The following is a 19,057-nucleotide window of genomic DNA, read 5'->3' as shown; positions in this document are numbered from 1 at the left end:
AGAACAAACCGGGAACTCGAGTTGTGGCCTTTCTGGGTTTGCTGCAGCCCCACCAGAGGGGGGACCAAAGGTACCCGGAAGACTCAATGGATATTACAAGCCAGTGTAATTAGTCGCACCTGCTGGCAAAACTTACAAGGGAAGAATCCAGTAGGGAACTTAGTCTGTGAAGAAGGCTATGAATGGAATAAAACATTATCAAATTGGACCTCATGGGTAAATCCTGGGATAGTGCCTGAAGAAGGGAGGAAGTGGACAGATGGTAGATCAATTTCTAATGGATGGCCAGCACCAGAAGGATACTATTGGATTTGTGGTGAATTGGCATATGCCTGGTTACCTGAGGACTGGACAGGGTCTTGTGTGTTCGGAACTATAAGACCCAGTTTCTTCCTGTTACGTATTGCTCAGGGGGAAAGATTAGGTGTGCAGCTGTACACAGAAACCAATGAATTATGAAGAATTAGGAGAGATCTACAAATAGAGAACTGGAAAGAAAACGAGTGGTCTCCAGAAAGAATAATAGCTTATTATGACCCAGCCACCTGGGCAGAAGATGGATCCTGGGGTTACCGCACTCCTATCTATATGCTTAACAGAATTATAAGATTGCAAGCTGTAGTAGAAATAGTAGTTAGCAAAACAGGTGATGCTTTGAGCTTATTAGCCAAACAGGATAGATACCAAGAGACAGACTGCAATATATCAAAACTGATTGGCTTTAGATCATTTATTAGCTCGAGAAGGCAAAAGCTAGAATGTTGGTAACTGCTGTAAGGGTACTGTTGATTATGGATAGAGAGGAAAAAAAAAAGGTAAAATTCTTAAATTAGCCCTCATTAGTAATATTAAATGGAGTCCAGAAGATGATGAGTGATTGGATAAATAAGAAGTGCTTGTAAATACCATATGCTTACTATTCATTATGCTTATTAGAAAAACTTAGCAACACTCTAAATAACAAATCTCTGAAAGACATTACAACCAGAAATGACAAAATTAGTACTGTTGCTTTAAATCAGAGCAAAGTAGTACAGCTGAAGCTGCTGCAGGGGAGCGGGGTGGGGGTAGTTGCCGTGGCCGCCGCTAGGCCGCCGCCGGTGTTGGTGGTGCGTCAGCCGGTACCGCCTTGGTCGGAGCCGTCGGTATCTGCAGGGGCCGTCGGGGCTCACAGGAGGCATGTCTGCTTGAGGCGATCGGCAGTGGTGGCGGCTGGTAAACGCAGTGTGGTTGCCGCAAGATATATCGGGGGCAGCCCTGGTCGATCAGTCGATACTTTTCAAACACATCGTTCGGCTGCAACTCAGATAGAACTGGGGCTGCATCCTGTTTTGACAAAGTTGCTGTAACTGCAGCAGCCATCCGCTGTTCCAGTTCATAGGTTTTAATACAGTTTATGCATACTCGCCACAGCTTTTGCAGCTTGATGGTGACCCAGTCCCACAGTTTGTTTCCATAGTCTCTCCAAGAAATTTCATGAAAATAACTATCTCCGCTACCAAGGTGGATCCATGGGGCAAAAGCCCAGGAACTATCTTAGACAATACGTCTGCCTTTTGTTTTTCTAAACAACAATGAAGCAATGAGAATGCTACCTCTTTTCCCATGACCACTGGTATCTGTCCTTCTACGCTGGTATCCTTAAGGCTCTTCTGTGCCGCAAGCTTCCCTAATTGGTCTGCTTGCCGGCTGCCGTTTTGACCCACGGGTGTGGTGTTGCACTGACTATATAAAACTTTCAGGATGCTTCTTTAAATCCACACTCTCTACTCCTTGTTTCTCAAGGAAACTTGTAAATAAATCTAAATAAATTAAGGGCTACTTTGCTCTCCATACCCTGGCTGGGGGATTTCCTTTAAATGCAGCCTTGAACCCAGAGCCTGCAGCCCTTACCCGGACGGCGAGCAGAATTCCTCCTATTGAATTCTTGCCCAGGCACAGTACGAACTCCTTACACCTGCGTCGAGTCGCACTTTGCCTGTCGATCGCTGCACAACCAGGGAATACCCTATCGGCGCTCTCCGGCCCCACCGTACGCCACCTTCCTTCAGCAGCCATAGACCGCGAGCCTGCTGAAGCAGCCGTTGGATATTCCTCTGTCCCTGTTAAGCCTTCAGGATTCCTATGTCCCCGTCTTTTCCGTACGGCGTTCTGTAGAGATGATCCAGTGAGCAGTAAACAGCAAGATGGAGTCTGGCCTACACACTCTGTTCAAACAGCTGTTCCATAGAACCATGTCCCTGCAATTCAAGCCATTCCTCAACACTAAAGAGCATCTTGGGATATCAATTCTGTAGACACAGGTCTTGAAAAGACTGCAGCCTGCCTTTCAAAGTCAAAGGTAGAAAGCCCTCTGAGAACATAATTTCTGCACTCATTCCCACACTGAATCCTTTGCAGTACTAGGGTCAGGGTTTGAGGCTTTCTTTAAGTTCCAGTGAGCAGAAGAGACACCATGTCCCATTGCACCTCTGTTCTGTGGGAACTCAAGTCTTGCAAACTCCCTCTTAGAATCACAGAATATATTTGGATGAAAGAGACCTTCAAGATCATCCAGTCTAACCTTTGACCCAGCACTGATGAGTCAACTCTAAACCATGTCCACAAGCACCAGATCCACATGTCATTTAAACACTTCCAGGGACAGTGACTTTACCACTGTCCTGGACAGACCATTCCAATGTTTGAGAACCCTTTCAGTGAAGAACTATTTACTAATAGTCAGCCTGAACCTCTCCTGGTACAGCTTGAAAGCATTTTCTCTAGTCCTGTCACTTGCCACCAAGAAGAGGTTGCTCCTTTTCACTCCAACCTCCCTTCATGTAGTTGTAGAGAGCAATGAGGCCTCCCTTCAGCCTCCTCTTCTCCAGATTGAACAACCCCAGATCCCTGAGCTGTTCCTTGCAGCATGTGCTCTAGGCCCTTCATAAGCCTCACTGCCCTTCTCTGGACATGCTCCAGCACCTTGATGTCCTCCTTATAGTGAGGGGTCCAGAACTGAACTGGAGGCATGGCCTCACCAGTGCTGAGTGCAGGGGGATGATCACCTCCCTGTTCCTGCTGGCCACAGTGTTTCTAATATAAGCCAGGATGGTTGCCGTAGGCCTTCTTGGCCACTTGGGCACACCGCTGACTCATATTCAGTCAACTGTCAACCAATACCCCCAGGTCCCTTTCCAAGTTGCAGCTTTCCAACCACACATCCCCAAGTCTGTAGCTTACCATGGGGTTCTTGTGACCCAAGTGAAGGATCTAGTATTTGGCCTTGTTGAACCACACACAAATAACCTTGGCCCTCTCCTCCATAAAACTCTTCCTTGTGAAACAATATATTGACAGCCTTCATTTTGCCAGTTTTCCTTTTATTCAGCAAGCTGTCCTACCTCACCAAAACATGGATTTGCCAAGGAAACAGTTGGGACCACTTTAATAACATCATCTAGACATGGAACTTCACTGAGACATTAAAAAATGGTACTTGTACTGTTAAATCTTCTAGGTATGCACAAAAGTGAAGGCATTGTGCTGATAGGACCAAAATATACCTCAGCCTTGTAGGACTTGTAGATAGCACACTGGGTTTCCAAGGTGGTTATGCCTTCTAAGTACACCAATGTAGAGAAAGCAGACTACTCTGGGGTAGGGCAGACTATTCCTACTGTTTAGAATCATAGAAACATAGAATAGCATCATTGGATCATAGAGTCATAGAATTGGGTTGGAAGGGACCTTTAAAGGTCAGCTCGTCTACCCCCACTGCAGTCAGCAGGAATGTCTGAAACTAGATCAGGTTGCTCAGAGTCCCCTCCAACCTGACCTGGAATGGTTCCAGGGATGGGGCTTTTACCACCTCTCTGGGCAATGTGGCACGGTATTTCACCACCCTCAGTGTAAACAATTGCCTTCTTGTATCTAGTCTAAATCTCTCCTTTTTTAGTTTAAAACCATCACTCCTTGTCCTGTCACAACAGGCCCTGCTAAAAAGACTGTCCCCTTCTCTCTTATAGGCACACTTTAAATACAGGAAGGCCACAATACGGTCTCCCAAGCAAAGCAGCATTGAAAAAAAAGAGATAGTTACTGATCAGGAACCTATGATTCTATGAACATAAAGCTTCTTAATATACCTGACACCCTTTAACTCCTCCCACTGTTAAAAGATATTACAGCTCATGTTTGTACCACAACAAGGCACCCGAGGCTCAAACCCAACATGATAGTCAAAAAAAAGGCACACGGTCATTTATGTAGCAAGGATGAAAAGTTGATTCAGAAATTACAATGAGCTTAGGATCTCCTTTAAGACTGTGCCTGCCCTTTCACATCATTGGTAATTTAATTAAACAAATGAACTATTCTTGGATCAGAGAGCTCTTCAGACTTCTGACACTTGCTAATGTAAACTGCCTGGCCTCATAGGCTGTCAGATTTCACAGGATCACTATGGTTGGAACAGACCTTTAAAAACATGAAGTCCAACCATTACCTAACCCTGCCAGGGCCACTACTACACTGTATCCTTCAGCATGGCCTTTAAAAGCATCCACGAGTGGTGATTCCACCACTTCCCTGGACAGCCTGTTCCAGTGTTTGAGAACCCTTTCAGTGTAGAGGTTTTTCCTAATGTCCAACCTAAACCTCCCCTGGTGTAACACGATTCCATTTCCTCTTGTCCTGTCAGCTGTGACTGGTGAGAAGAGACTAACATCCACCTCACTACAACCTCCTAACCTCCTGGTTTCATATGAGCAATACTTCAATAATTCACACAATATCACTGTCCTCCTCAGAGACGCACGGGGTTGTAAGTTTATGTGTATCCCTTCTACCTTTGTGTGCATTTATTTCAGATAAAACACTTTGTTCTTTGGATCTTCTCCCTCTCTTTGGATCTTAGAAAGTGCCCTCACTGAGCAGAGACTGAGCTGAGAATTCAATTTCCTGAACAGAATTGTCCTTGTCTTGCTCAAACCGGGGCAGTTACCACCCTCTGTCCATATGTCTGTCTGGACTCAGTGCTACCTGAACTGTAAATGCACAGTTGTTGATTACATTGGAACATAAGAGTGAGCTCACATCTGCCCTCAAAAGCCTGTACAAATACACACATCTAAAGACTGATTCCTCCAAAGATCTAAAATACAACTGTGTGTAACTGACCCTGAAGTTCAGCTTGCTTCCTACAGGAGACAGCATTGTCTAAACAAAGAGTTCTTTGAATGTAACCCCTTGACTTCTCCGCCTCTCACATGTTTTAGGGTTGGCAGGTCCTAGCAAACATGCAGACCAGGGTAACAAGCCATATCCCAAAGCAATCATTCTCCTGACATGCATCCTACTGGCACCTACTACCCCCCAGAACAGCGAAAGAAGAGCTTAGCTGCCAGCATAGGCATGCAATCGATTCCTACTACATGGATCACATCGTTGTTGGCTCAACAGGGCAGCCAAAAAGACTTCCATCCAGCTTGTATTTATGTGGGTTGTGAAACAGTGCTGCTCTTGAATCCAACCTAAGTCCAGTTCTGACCTGAAAAAGGTCTACAGACAGGTTTCCAGACTCCACTTCTTCTAGTATTGAAGTTTGTTTCTATTTTACTTTGGAAAAATGCAGTATAAGAAAACACTAAGAAGGCTAGAAAGAAGGTTAAAAAATTGTGGACAAAACCAGAATTAAAAGTGCTGGCATCCAGCAGCTTGCTGAGAGGTGTTTACGATGGAAGAGTGAAGGATTGCAGAAAGCAGGTGCTGTAGTAAGAAGAGAAAGGATCATAGGAAGAGGTCAACTGAAAGGGTCTGAAGCTCATGTTGGAGGACAACCACTGAACGTAAAGCAGGTTTGGTGGTTGTGGTAGTTCAGTTCCATGTGTTCTAGGATCTGAATAACTCATCTCTGATTCAGAAGAAGAGTGTGAGCTGACTGTAGGTGCCAATAGCTAGGCAGACCCAGAGAGATGCAAATTTCAACTCAGTAGAGCAGGAAATGAAGGAATGAATAAATGCAAATACACTCATCTGAAAATCAGGCTGGGTATTGCTGAGCAGGGACTGGTTGGGTGGTGAAAGGAGACCGTGTGGGCTGAGGAAAGGCTGGAAAGCCTGGCTGACACAAGGGCAAGTTGAATAAGAAGGCAGGGTCTGGCCTGGCAGTGCTGGCATGTTAGGAACCATGCATTATATTGCTACCTTGGATCCTGGGCTGCATCAAAATAAGCATGGCCAGCAGGATGAGAGAGGTGATGCTGCTCCTCTAATCTGCTCTGGTGAGATCTCACCTGGAGAACTGTGTCCAGTATGGGCCCCCCCAAAACAAGAGAGGCACAGACCTGATGGAGGGGGTCTAGAAGAAGACCATAAAAATTATCAGGGGGTTGGAGGACCTCTGCTGCAAAAACAGGCTGAGGGAGCTGGGGTAGTCCAGCCTGGAGAAGAGAAGGCTCCAGGGAGCCCTTAGAACTGCATTTCAATTATCTGAGGGGGACCTACAGGAAAGCTAGAGAATGACTGTTTATAAGGGCTTGTAGTGACAGGATGAGGGGCAATGGCTTGAAACTGGAGCAGGGTAGATTTAGCTTGGACATCAGGAGGAAGTTCTGCACAATAAGAGTGGCAAGTACTAGAGCAGGTTGCCCAAGGATGTGGTTGAGGCCTCATCCCTGGAGACATTCAAGATCATACTTAATGTGACCCTGGACAGTCTGATCTAGTTGGAGGTGTCCCTGTTGACTGCGGCAGGGTTGTACAAGATGACCTTTCAGGGTCCCTTCCAACATGATGCAATCTGTGAATCTGCAAATGTGTATCATGGCATCAGGTAGCAAAAAACAGCACAGATTTTTAGGTGTGTTTTATCTAATTCACTCTTTTCCATCTCTAGGCCTCAAGCAGTATCAGGATATAAGTTTGCTTGTTTTGTTCTCCGTTTCTTTGTCTGTAAGATGTGAATAATGACATTTATTTGCTTTCTAAATGATTTTGGAGAGCAAGAATGAAAGGTTGGGGAATATCAGTATCTTCTACAATAGTAACCCAGCTGCACATATCCATAGTTGCTGTAATTTTATGAAATAGCCAACATTCAGATTTTTGTTTTATCTCTCTCTGCTCAAATGAAAAACTAAATACTCAAAGGGTAATTCAGTGAGGAAAAGGTTCTGTTTCTGGTTGCCCTCGTTTCTTTCCACTATGTTGGTGAGACAAATCTCTGAGAACCAGGAAATCTGGAGCCAAGGTGCTTGGGCACAACCTGAAGTCTGCCTTGTTTGATCAGTGATTCAGTCTTCCTGTTACATACATATGCATGACACATGATTCCTGAAGCAGGACATCTCAGAGCTGTAACACAGGTCTCTTAAAGGAAAACCACGAAGCCAGATCTGAGTGCTGATCTCTCTGACTTCACTGCCAATCCAGAGCGAGAGGAGAGCGAGTCCCAAATGAGCACCGAAATGGATCCAAAAGTGAGAGCCAAAGTGAGAGCACAGACTGCTTGCTGGTCACTCTGTGTAAGGTTTTCCTAGACAATGTGTCCGGTGCCAGTATATACTGGGTGCAAAGAACCCAGCCAGTCACAGTTCCAGCGGGCCAGCTCCCAGCGGGAAGAATGGAACCTTTTACCTGTCCCCCAGGAGGGGGGCAAGGCAATTTCCTGCCTTTGTCTCCCCCCATCAAATCTCCACTGATGGAGGTGGGGGAAGGGGGGTTTGGAGCACCCCATAACACACTGGTGAAGCCATACTTTGATTAGAGGGTTCAGGTTTGGGCCTTTCACTACAAGGACAGTGAAGTCCTGGAGTGTGTCCAGAGAATGGCAGTGGTGCTGAGGAAGGGTTTAGAGGAGTGGCTGGGGGAACAGGGGTTGTTTATCCTGGAGAAAAGGAGGCTGAAAGGAGACTTTCTTGCTCTCCACAACTCCCTGAAAGGAGGTTGCAGAGAAGTGGGTATTGGTCTCTTCTCCCAAGGAACAAGTGATAGGATGTGAGAAAACAGCCTCAAGTTTCAACAGGGGAGGTTGAGGGAAAATTTCTTCCCTGAAGCAGTTGTCAAGCCCTTGAAGAGTCTGCCCAGGGAAGTGATGGAGTCACCATGCCTGGAGGGATTTAAAAGACCTGTAGGTGTGGTGCTGAGGGACACGGTTTAGTGGTGGATCTGTCAGTGTTGGGCCTGATGATCTTAAAGGGCTATTCCAACCAAAACAATCCTATGACTGTATGATAATTCTTTGTCCTCTTTCACAGTGAGCTTGAGCACCTATAGGATCAGATTCAGACACAGACTCCTGCTTGCCTGCTGTAAATGTTAGACCACCCTCACACAGTATCTACAGCCAAAGGATTTAGAGATGTCATCACTGGTCATAGTCTTAATCACAAAATGAGGCATTGAAAATTGTCTCCTGACTGACATGCCTCTCTGCCTCTTGCCCACAGTTGTCATCTTCATATCATTGGTGCAATAGATTTGCTTGCAAATTAATGACAAGACCATTGTGAGCTCTAGGTGCAACCTTAATGTTGCACCAGCATGTCCCTCAGGTGGGTATTTCCTCATTTTCAGAAGTCTAAGCATCACTTGAACTTCCCACTGAAACTGCTCCTGTCCTGGAATGACATGAGGAACCCACAGGGCAAACTTGTCAGCAAATGTAGGTGTTAATTTATTCATGGTTGGCATACTAATGTGTTTATAACCCTTTGCAAGGCCTTTGCTGGGAGCAGTGGCCGGTGGATTCTGATGTTATGGTTCACAGGTAGTCACCAGTTCAAGCTCTTGCCCAGGAAACAGGGAAAATGAAATAAAACTGAATGGTGCAGAGTCAAAAACTTCTTCAATCACAAGAGATGTAAAAAAATAAATAAATCCAACCTTTATTGGAGAGAGGTAAGAAGAGGAATAGGAAAGAGGAGAAGGAAGGTAAAGGGGAAGAAGAAAGGCAAGGCTTCATGACCAACACCTCTTTTTAGGAGAAATATTCAATATGAGGTCCATTTTCAAATGCAAATTGAGTGTATCCCAGGCTTCAGGCTTTTCATCTGTATCCATTTATATGGGCTTACACGTGTATGCATCTTAATCCACATGTTCAATCACGGGCCAATTTTGGTTAAACACTCTATAAAGAGCAAAAAGGTGGTATATGAAGAGTGCATAGCTTAACTGTAAAGCCCAAGAGATGTGTGCAGACAGAATCCTGGGGGCGGACAAGAAAACCATGAGTCAGTATTACAAGCAGTTGCCTTGGTGCACCAGCAGCCTAACCCTGATGCATTTTTTAATAGGCTTTACAGGAAAAGCAGGGTTTGCAGAGGAGGTTTGCAGAGGACTCCGAAGTAGGATAGTGAGATTGCTGTGCAGATATTTATGAGAAGCTCTCCCTACACACAAAGGGCAGCCTGGGAGAAATGCAAGGCTGGTGATCACCTGGACAGTGAAAAATGGAATTGTTTGGTCAGACTTCCTTCTTCAAAGCAAATGAGACAAAATAGAATAATAATATAGAATTCATTAAGGTTGGAAAAGACCTCCAAGATTATTGAGTCCAACTGCTAATGTAACACAGCCAGTCCACCACTAAGATATGTTCCTCCACACTACATGTAGAGGTTTCTTGAATACTTCAGGGACAGTGATTCTTCCCTCATCCTCCTTTTCTCTGGACTAAACAACCCCAGGTCCCTTAGCTGCTCCTCACAAGACCTGTCCTCCAGAACCTTCATGAGCTTTGTTGCCCTTCTCTGGACACAGTCCAGCACCTCGATGTCCTTCTTGTAGTGAGGGACCCAAAACTGAATGCAGTACTCAAGCTGCAGCCTCACCAGTGCTGAGTACAGGGGCACTACATAATGATACAACAGATATGTGTGTTATAACACCTTTTTAATGATGTAATAACATAATAGACATGTCAGATACTGATATAATAGAGAATACAGGCAAGTCCTTGGGGCTGTAGTTTTTGAGCCTGAGGTCCTCATACACAGAGTGGTTTTGACAGAAGAAATGTCACTAAACCAGCTACAGAGCAACACGTTGCCAGCACATAATCACAGAAAGATTTGGATTGGAAGGGATCTTAAAGATCATCTAGTTCCAATCATCCTGCCATGGGCAGTGACACCTCCTACTAGACCAGGTTGCTCAAGGCTCCATCCAATTTGGCTTCAAACACTTCCAGGCTTGCAGCCTCCTCAAATTCTGTGGGCAACCTGTTCCACTGCCTCACCGCCCTCATGGGGAAGAACTTCTTTGTATCTAATCTAAATGTAGCTTCTTCAAGTTTGAAGCCATTACCCCTCATCCTATCACTCCACATCTTTGTAAGAAGTCCATCTCCAGCTGTCCTGTAGCCCCCTTGAAATAGTGAAAGGTTACAGTGAATTCTCCCCAGAGCCTTCTCTTCTCCAGGCTGAACAACCCCAACTCTCTCAGCCTGTCCTCACAGTAGAGGTGTTCCAGCCCTCTGATCATCTTTGTGGCCCCCTCTGACCCACATCCATGTCCTTCTTGTGCTGGCAGATGGATGGATGATGAGTATCTCGTGTCTCACTTCATCACTAGTGCAGGTTTGAAAGGATTTATGCACAAAGATTGTTAGAAGCTGGCACACCTCTCCCACGAGGAAAAGCTGAGAGTTGGGGTTGTTCAGCCTGGAAAAGGGAATGCTCCAGGGAAGATCTGATTGCAGCCTTTCACTACTTAAAGTTGGCCTATAACAAATTGAGAGACTCTATCGGAACTTCTCTGAAGCCTCTGCCTTGTTGAGGCCTCTTTTCCCTGCGAGCCAAGGCGAGGAAGCATGGCTACCTTGTGCAGACCTTTCTTGCCAGGTGACACCACAACACCCAAAACAGGGATTACCGTGGCCCCACTGCCTCACCAAGACCCTTCTTCCCTCTGGAAAAGGCACCAGGCAGCCGAAGGTGAAGAAGGTGAAATGCCCACCCTGTGGGGACCCTTCTCCAGGTGACCCCCCCACACCACCCAAAGCAGGGACTTCTGTGGTCTCTCTGCCCCGCTAAGTCCCTGTTTCCCTGGAAGCGACCCCATGGAACACAAAGTGAGGAGAACTGCGTCCCCAGGTGAACTCATAATGCCCCAAGTGGGGTCTTCCAAGGCCGGACCGGGAGAACCGTGGGGCCTCACCACAACCCTGCTGCGTTCCTGTCCCTCGGCGGGCGGCAGGAGGAGCCCAACCCCCGCCATAGCGGCTGGGGGCGCATCGAGGCCTACGTAACCGGGCCATAGAGTGCGACCTTGCGTACGAGACAGGGCAGAGGCTAGCCGCGCGGCTCCGGGCGTAGAGTCAGAGCGGAGGGGCGGGGAGGCGAAGCCGCCTGAGCCGGGCGGAGGCGGGGGCAGCGTGTCCGGCCCAGACCCCTCCTCCCGCTTTCCTCCGCCCGCCCGTTCCCTCCTCCCTCCCTGCGCGGCTCTCCCGGGGACGCCGGGAGACGCTGCCGCTGGGTTCGGGGCCTGGATCGGGCTGGACCTGCCCCTTCCTCTCACCGCCCAGCGCCGCCGCTCCCTTCGTCGCTTAGCGGTGGATTAATGTAGCCCGGCGCCCCGCGGGGGGCTGCAGCAAGATGGCGGGTAGGTAGCGCCCCCCTCCCCCTTTCCGCACACACCGCCTCCCCGGTGAGGCGCCAGCCCTCCTCTACCCCCTCTCTCCTCCTCCTCCTCCTCTCCCCCGCCCCGGCTTCGGAAGCGCTTCCCGCCGCTGGCCGGTTCGGGGGGCTGCGGGGTGGGGTCGGGTCGGTTGCAGCCGGCGGAGCTCGCTAGCGGCAGCGGCTCCGGGGCTGTTGGGCTGGGCACGCTGGTACATGGTGTATCTCCCGCAGATCTGTCGCTGCTCCAGGAGGACCTTCAGGAGGAGGTCGACGGATGTGAGTAGGGCCAGGGGGTAGCGTGGGGCGGCTTTTGGGCGAGGAAGTGGCTTCAGCGGGGAAGAGGCCACGGTGCATTGTGGGAGGCGGCGGTGGGGAGGAGGAGGGGGAAGAGGAGGAGGAGGAAGAGGAGGCCATGCTCCGCGTTTCCCCGTGTACATGACACGCTCCCGGGCTGGCGTGGGACAGGCCGGACTCCGCCGGGCTTTCCCGCGGGGAAACAGCGGCAGCGGCGGCGGCGGCGGCGGGGCTCAGAGGGGTGCGTTGGGAGGCGGGAAGCGCGAGCGGGATCGGGGGGGGGGGGGGGGAGGGCTGGGGGATGGTCTGTTAACGGCGGGAGGTGTGGCGGCAGCCTGCGGGGCCTCAGCCCATCGTGGCGCTCTGGTCGGAGGCTGCGGCCAGGGGGTAGCTCGTTCCTTTTGCATCTCTCCATTTTATTTATTTATATTCATATATACACACACACAGTTCTTTTGTGTGTCCCCTTTCTTCCTTACCTCAGCCTCCCCTCTGGACTCTGCTGGAGAAACGGGGTGGGGGGGTGGGGGAGAAAAGCAAAGCAGAAAAGGAGTTAAGTGTGGGGGTGCACATTGCTGAGTGTGTCTCTGGTGGTGCAGAATTACTAACTCAGGGAGTATGGAGCCTGGCTGGGTAGGCAGTGAGATGTTACCCAGGTGAGACGGTATCTGTTGGTCATGTCAGTACCCAGGGAGCTGGTGGGAAGCGTGGAGGAGGATCAGTTTTGGGTGGAAAGTGAAAATGGAGGCGGTTGGAATCGCAGTCTGCCGTAGGCGTGCGGACCCTCCTCGCTGTCTGGAGGTATTTTGTTTGATATGCAGTCTGCAGAGCGATCTGCTCACCAGGGCTGGATTTGCAGGAGGAGAAGCTTTCATTTTATCCTTAACGTCTCGGCGCAGGCGTTGTTTCAGTTAACTGTTCTGCGTCTCTCTCAGTTTCATGATCTGATGTTGCAAAGACATTCATCGTGTGTTGCCTTGCACAAAGGAGCCTTTCTCTAAGGCTTTTATGGGGTTTTATTTTCAATTCTGCTGGCTTGAAATGCAGATCTGATGGTGTAGCTGCTTGAAAACTTTATGTGATTACAAGAGGACTCTTTTGGAAGTGACACACTTTTTAAGTGGTCTTAAAATTTCCACTTAGACGGTGGTGTTTCCTGACAGGAGTTGAAGGAAGATAGGTGTGTAGCCATTGGAGAGATGATTTGGACCCCCTGGGCTTGTGGTGGTGGTTTGAATCTTGGGGTCTTGTCTTCAAAAGCATAATATATGCGTGTGGAGATATGACTCAATCCAGATGAGAGCATCCTGAAGGCAGAATCCATAGAAATTTATAAAATCTGGAACGTCATTAAAAATTACTGAGGTCTTGATGGAAGCAGATTAAAGTGAACAGCTCAATACTTCTGTGTGTTGTTTTAGGAGAACAAAACAGGAGTCTGTATGAATCAGTGTGCGCTGCCTGGGCACAGTTCAGTCACACAGGGTCTTTGATGGTTGTAAATTTCATGTGGTTTTGATTCTGTGAGGTGGGTTTGAGATAAAAACAATACAGACTGGGGATATATTAAGTCAAAAGCACTGGGTGCTGGAAATAACCAAGGTTTTGTACTCACATACAACAGGTTTTACACCGTTGATGAAAGCATCCCCAGTTGATGCGTTGTTTGGGCTTACATTTCATGGTTGCATGGATGAAACAATTTCAAAAAGAGACAAGATACAGCATTTTTTGCCTGAACCCCACCCTCCACTCCCTCTCTACTGTAAATGTTTTAAGTACTTGCAGTTTTTTTGAGCATTAGACACTAAAGGTTTAGAGATGTGTTTTCCAGCTAGTAGAAAACAAAGTGCTGGCAGCTTTTATGTGTGTGTGATTTTGCTGGCTGTGGTCTTGCTGCTAAATATGCTAAGCTATAGTTGAGGACAAACAAGGAAAAGGACATGGGTAGCTCTGGTGGTGTAGTTCAGGAGGAGAAATTGGGTAAATATTTGGTAAAATAATATGGATTCTAAGAAAAAAGTCTGAGATGGCATCACTTGATTGGCTGTTCTAAGAATCGAACTATGTAGATTTTAATAGATCTTTGGCTTTTAATTGACTTGATGTCAAGTAATAGCAAAACATCTGTGAGGTACACTGGGAAAACCAGGAGTGATGTAGGCTAGATGCATGTGTGAAGATCTGGGTTGGACATTTGTAGCTGGGTCTCTGATTAGACATGGCTTAGGACATTTGCCTTAAGACGTGATGTTCCTTTGTGGCTCATCAGTGAGTCCAGGTTTGATTTGGAATCTCAAGATGGAGGGTTTCTTGACAGTGAGAATCTACAAGGGGATCCACTATTTCTCATAAAATAGAGGTACAAAAGGAGATGAAAGGAGGGCCTTTTTACAGAGGCAAGTAGTGATAGGGCAAGGGTTAATGGTTTTAAAGTGAAAGAGAGTGGATTTAGATTGGATAAAAAGATGCAAGTTTTTGCTTTGAGGATGATGAGACACTGAAACGGGTAGCCCAGAGAAGTTGTGGAGGCTCCAAACCTGGAAGTGTTCAAAGGCAGGTTGGATGGGGCCTTGAGCAACCTGGTCTAGTAGGAACGTGTCTCTGCCAGTGGCAGAGGTGTTGGAACTAGGTGATCTTTAAGGTTCATTCCAACCCAGACCATTTGATGATGATGATGAAACTGACTAAGAATTACATTTTATTGATTCTAAAGCAGCAGAAGAAAGTCTGGGGATCTGAGCAAGTAACAATACCCAGTTCCTGCTAAAACTCATGAGCCAAGCATTTGTGTATCTTTTTAGCTATGCAGAGTTAAGCTCAGCTGGTTTATGATCTTTGCCTCTAAGGTCTCTGGAATTAAGTATTTTACTGGAAGGTTGGAGTTTAACCAACGACTTGTGCAGCTCTGCAGTTTGTGCCTCCATTTATTGAGCCAATTCACTGGATGCTAATTAATCTGAAATACAAAACAGTTAAATTATTATTTCTTTGGAGGACTGTTTTAGTGGTTGCTTGCAAAATGCAGTTTATCCTTTCTCAGTGAGAGAGACATTTAGGTTAAATGAAACAAAGTAGTAAATCTGATTTTGCAGTATTGAGAGACCTTCAGAATATCTCCTGTGGAAGGGACCTATTGAAAAATGATTTATTCCTTGAAGAGATCAGAGATTAAACAGGAGCTTTCATAAGGAAGGCTTTTAGAGAGTGGTTGATAAACCAGCTGGACTGACTTTTAAATAATTAATTTCAGCTTTGGTCTGCATTTCTGTTTTGAAAGCTTCATCTTGTTTCTTGCTCTTGGTTGCTTGGTAACCACTGGAAAGCTCTGGTTATTTTTTTTTTTCAGGTGAATGCATATTTTACACCTGATGGTACATTACACAGGTGATTGCTCTAAGTAGTTACACAGATTGGCACATGTATTCACTGCTTGAATTTTAGCTGTTATTTTGCTTTTGTAGAAATGTCACAGGATGGTGGATGTTAGAAGGGACCTCTGGAGATCAACCAGTTCAACCCCCACATTAAATAGTCAGTCAGGGTCACCCAAAGCAAGTTGCACAGGATCACATCCAGGAAGGTGTAAAATCTCTTCAGGGACGGAGGCTCCACAACCTCTCTGGGCAGCCTGGTCCAGTGCACTGGCACCCTCACAGGAAAGAAGTTTTTCCTCATGTTTAGGTGGAACTTCCTGGATTTTAGTTTTCATCCATTGTTCTGTCACTGGGTAGGAACCACTGAAAAGAGTCTGTCCTCATCCTCTTGCCCCCTATCCTTTAGATACTGATAAGCATTAAGATCTCCTCTTGGTCTACACTTCTCCAGTCTAAACTGCCCTGGGTCTCTCAGGCTTTCTTTGAAAGAGAGATGCTATGATAATAGTTAAAGAAATGTAGTTCTCCCATTCTCAGCCTATGACTTTTCCTTGTTTGTCAGTTTGAAGTAAAATAAAAATAATAGAAACTCTGTGAGTGTATCTCACAGATTAAAAATCAATCTGTGAGGCTGAACATACAGAAGATTGTAAAAGAAATGTCATTTCCAAACAAATTGAATTCCTCAATCATAGAAGTAAGTTCTTATTGTGAAAGGCAGCTTTGTTAGTAACTAACCACTCAAATAAGTAATACATCATGCATTGCATTTCTGGGAAGGTGAACCTAAGAAGAATCCTGGTGTGATATCCATTAAGGGAAAAAAAACCCAATCCTATTCTAAAGGGTTAAAATACAAAGAAAGCTTGCAGAAGACTCCCTCTCCCATCTGGCTGCTCTGAGGTGGCAAAATTAAGGTAGTGGTTCAGTGTCAGCTGAACAGTTGCCCATAACATTAGTGGGACTGTTGGCTTCCTTCATCTTTTGTCTAACATCTTGCACAGTGTATGAAGTCAGGGAAAATTTGGCTTTTGGTCAAATCTTGCTTCAGGCTAGATGTGAGGAGGAGGTTCTTCCCCATGAGAGTGGTGAAACCCTGGAATGGGTTGTCCAGGGAGGTGGTCGAGGCCCTGTCCCTGGAGGTGTTTAAGCCCAGGCTGGATGAGGCTCTGGCCAGCCTGATCTAGTGTGGGGTGTCCCTGCCCATGGCAGGGGGGTTGGAACTAGCTGATCCTTGTGGTCCCTTCCAACCCTGAATGATACTATGATACTATGAAAATCAAGATAGAATCGTGTATGTGTTTAAGGCAAATATAGAGCAGACAATGAGATACAAAAATGAAGAGCAAACCCATGGGGCTGCAGAGTTACCTGCTGCTGCTAAATAAAATGTTCATTATGACTCTCCCCAGATAGTTTGTGTGTCCCCTGCTCTCTTGCTGGATGTGTCTGAAGATTGAAGTGATAGGTGCAGATAGATGCAGTCAAACGTGCCGTGATGCTGCCTTCTTTGAGGCTGCCCACTGATGTGTGCAGGATGTGTGCTCTGGAAAATGGAGCCATCTGTAATTACAATTCAGGTTGTGAAATTGGATAGCTTTATTTAACTGGGGGGTTTAATTGTGGTTTAAATCGGGAGGGAAAAGATTTTTGTATTTATTTTTTTTTACTTCATCTCTGTTTTTAATATTATTTTGTGTTTATGTTAACCAACAGCTGCATTTACACACAACTTTGGGACTTTAGAGACTTTAGAGAGTTACTGGTACTAGCTGCACATTTTGGTGGTTATGTAGCTCAAGATTCAGATTCTGAAACTACCTTTTATTGTGTTGAAAAATGGTAAGAATTACCTTTTCTTGTAGTTTGATTTTCAGATACTTTAACTAGAAAAGCAGAAAATATTTTAATATCTAAGCCTAGTTTAGACAGTTCTAGTTTAGAGATGTTGAATGAGTTCTCATATATATAAATAGACCAATGTGTAAACTTGCTTTCTTTTGCAGAAGAGATTAATGCTATGAGAATGAAAGTTTAACAATAATATAGGTTTTACATTAGCTGAGCTCATGTTGCTAGTCGGATTCTACTTGTGGATAGTAGCTGTGGTCTAATATAGCTCTGGTTTTAGTGTCAAGTTCTTTTTCAGTGAGTGGCAAGGGGGGACAGGTCATTCTAGCCTCTTCTCTCAGCTGTTTTTTCTGAGGGAGCCAGTTATTTAGCAGAGCTGAAGAAAACACTCTTTGTGCATGTGCAGATGTCAAAAGCTTGTTTGTCATCACTGAGGTGTTCTTTTTCCAGGTGATCAGCAAATCATCAGGCATTAGCAATGAGCTTGTATTGGCTGAATGCCTTAAAGTAGATTATTCTCTTAGACTTTGGATGTCTCTTCTTATACAGAAGCTTACTTGAATTTAATTCTTTTAGTTTCTTTCATTTATGGTACTTACAGTCAAAAGGTGTTTTTATTTTCTTTTAATAACATCAGTCTGTGTTTTCCTGCAGTGCCAAATCACAGTCACAGCTTCATGTTTTTGGTAGTTCTTACTCTTTTGCAGTGAATTAAACTGGCATAGCAGACTTTCAGTACACGAAAATCCACCTTCTCTTTCCCACAGCTGTACATAGTGAGATCAGAAATTTTTGCATTGTGGTTCCTTTGTTCCTTTTGCCACAGAACAAGAATTAGCAAATTGTGTTATGCTCATAGGCGTTGCATATAAACTACAAGTTGTGTCACTTCTGAGCCTTTCTAACATAATGTGCTAATACCATGTAGTAGTACTGACTTTTTGGTCCCATCAGAGTCTTAGTTTGAGGTAGTTTGAGTTACTGGCTTGGCTTTTCAATAGTCTTCAGCCTTTAATAGTCTGTGTTGCAAAAAAAGAGTAACAGACATTAATGGCAGACTTTGTATAGTGCTGGGAATCAGGCCTCTGGTGTGAATGACTTCTGTTCCCTTGGGAGTCTAATAACCAGTTTTTGATGCTAATGAAACATCCTTGTCAAGTCTGTTGTTTACCCTGGAGATCAGATTTCCATTCTCCCTCTCTATGATTGACCCTCATAGAAATTGGGAGCCTCAGGTGGATAGCTGTGTCCCCGTGGAATTCTGGTTTTAGCATTCTCAGGTGGATAATACTGCTTCTATTTTTCTCGGACAACGTCTTAAGATCCTAGAGAGAGAAGGAGATGGTGTGAGGAAGGGATTGAGCTTGGTTTGATAGAGGCTGATGAACTTTGTTCATGCAGCTGCACGTTATCTCCATTACACCTAGCAGAGGATTGATGAAGAGATAATTTTTGAGTCTTTCAGTCTCCCAAGGCCAGTAGCATCATTTCTGATTTAGAAATGTGCTTTTCAACAGCCATCTTTTGCATTCCTGTCTCTGACAGCCATCCTCAGTTAAGGTTGCCAGCTCTTTTTGAATTTGTCTTTGTCTCCTAATCAGTCTCCTAGGTCTTCCAAGTATATTCCTGCTCATTTTCTCTCCCATTTGCAGAAGAATAAAAACCAAAAAGGGTAAGGAGTGAACAAGTCAGGAAGGAGCTGGAAGTCTTCAAAAGCTTAAGCTTAGAGTGAAACCTTGATGTTTGTGAAGTTGCTTATGACTGCTGACCTACTGTGGAGGTGGCAGACCACAGCATATTGAAGATTAAAGTGCCTTTCTTTCCTGTGTGTGTCTTTGCTGCTGAGACTTTCCCCTCTGTGTGGGCAGGAAACGTTCGTTGTAAGAGTAGTAGCTGCAGGAGATGACTCCTAACAGCAGCAGCAGAGCAGGA

At 45.8% G+C, this 19,057-nt stretch overlaps 1 protein-coding gene and 1 long non-coding RNA gene across 7 annotated transcripts in view; one reads left to right on the top strand and one right to left on the bottom strand.

The window, feature by feature from the left end:
* Positions 1 to 11,260, bottom strand: part of LOC137445683 (uncharacterized) — a 71,708-nt gene extending 60,448 nt beyond the window's left edge. The window contains exon 1 of the long non-coding RNA XR_010988457.1: positions 11,143 to 11,260. This is a non-coding gene — a long non-coding RNA (uncharacterized lncRNA). The remainder of the gene's footprint in view (positions 1 to 11,142) is intronic.
* A 149-nt stretch (positions 11,261 to 11,409) lies between these two features.
* PPP4R1 (protein phosphatase 4 regulatory subunit 1) overlaps positions 11,410 to 19,057 on the top strand; it is a 79,136-nt gene continuing 71,488 nt past the window's right edge. For 2 of the 6 annotated variants that reach the window (XM_068147613.1, XM_068147611.1), the window contains exons 1-2: positions 11,410 to 11,586; positions 11,835 to 11,879. In XM_068147613.1, coding sequence (XP_068003714.1) covers positions 11,580 to 11,586; positions 11,835 to 11,879 — 52 coding nt within the window. In that variant the 5' untranslated portion in view covers positions 11,410 to 11,579. Of the gene's footprint in view, positions 11,587 to 11,834; positions 11,880 to 11,996; positions 12,139 to 19,057 lie in introns of those variants that run through there. The other 4 variants (XM_068147610.1, XM_068147609.1, XM_068147614.1 and 1 more) reach the window with 3 other exon arrangements.

Source organism: Melanerpes formicivorus, unplaced genomic scaffold, assembly GCF_026170545.1.
Source record: "Melanerpes formicivorus ecotype bairdi unplaced genomic scaffold, bMelFor1.0.p_v2 SCAF_15, whole genome shotgun sequence".
Classification (NCBI taxonomy): domain Eukaryota; kingdom Metazoa; phylum Chordata; class Aves; order Piciformes; family Picidae; genus Melanerpes; species Melanerpes formicivorus.
The sequence above is the reverse complement of the archived record's forward strand: the minus strand, read 5'-3'. Positions and strand labels throughout refer to the sequence as shown.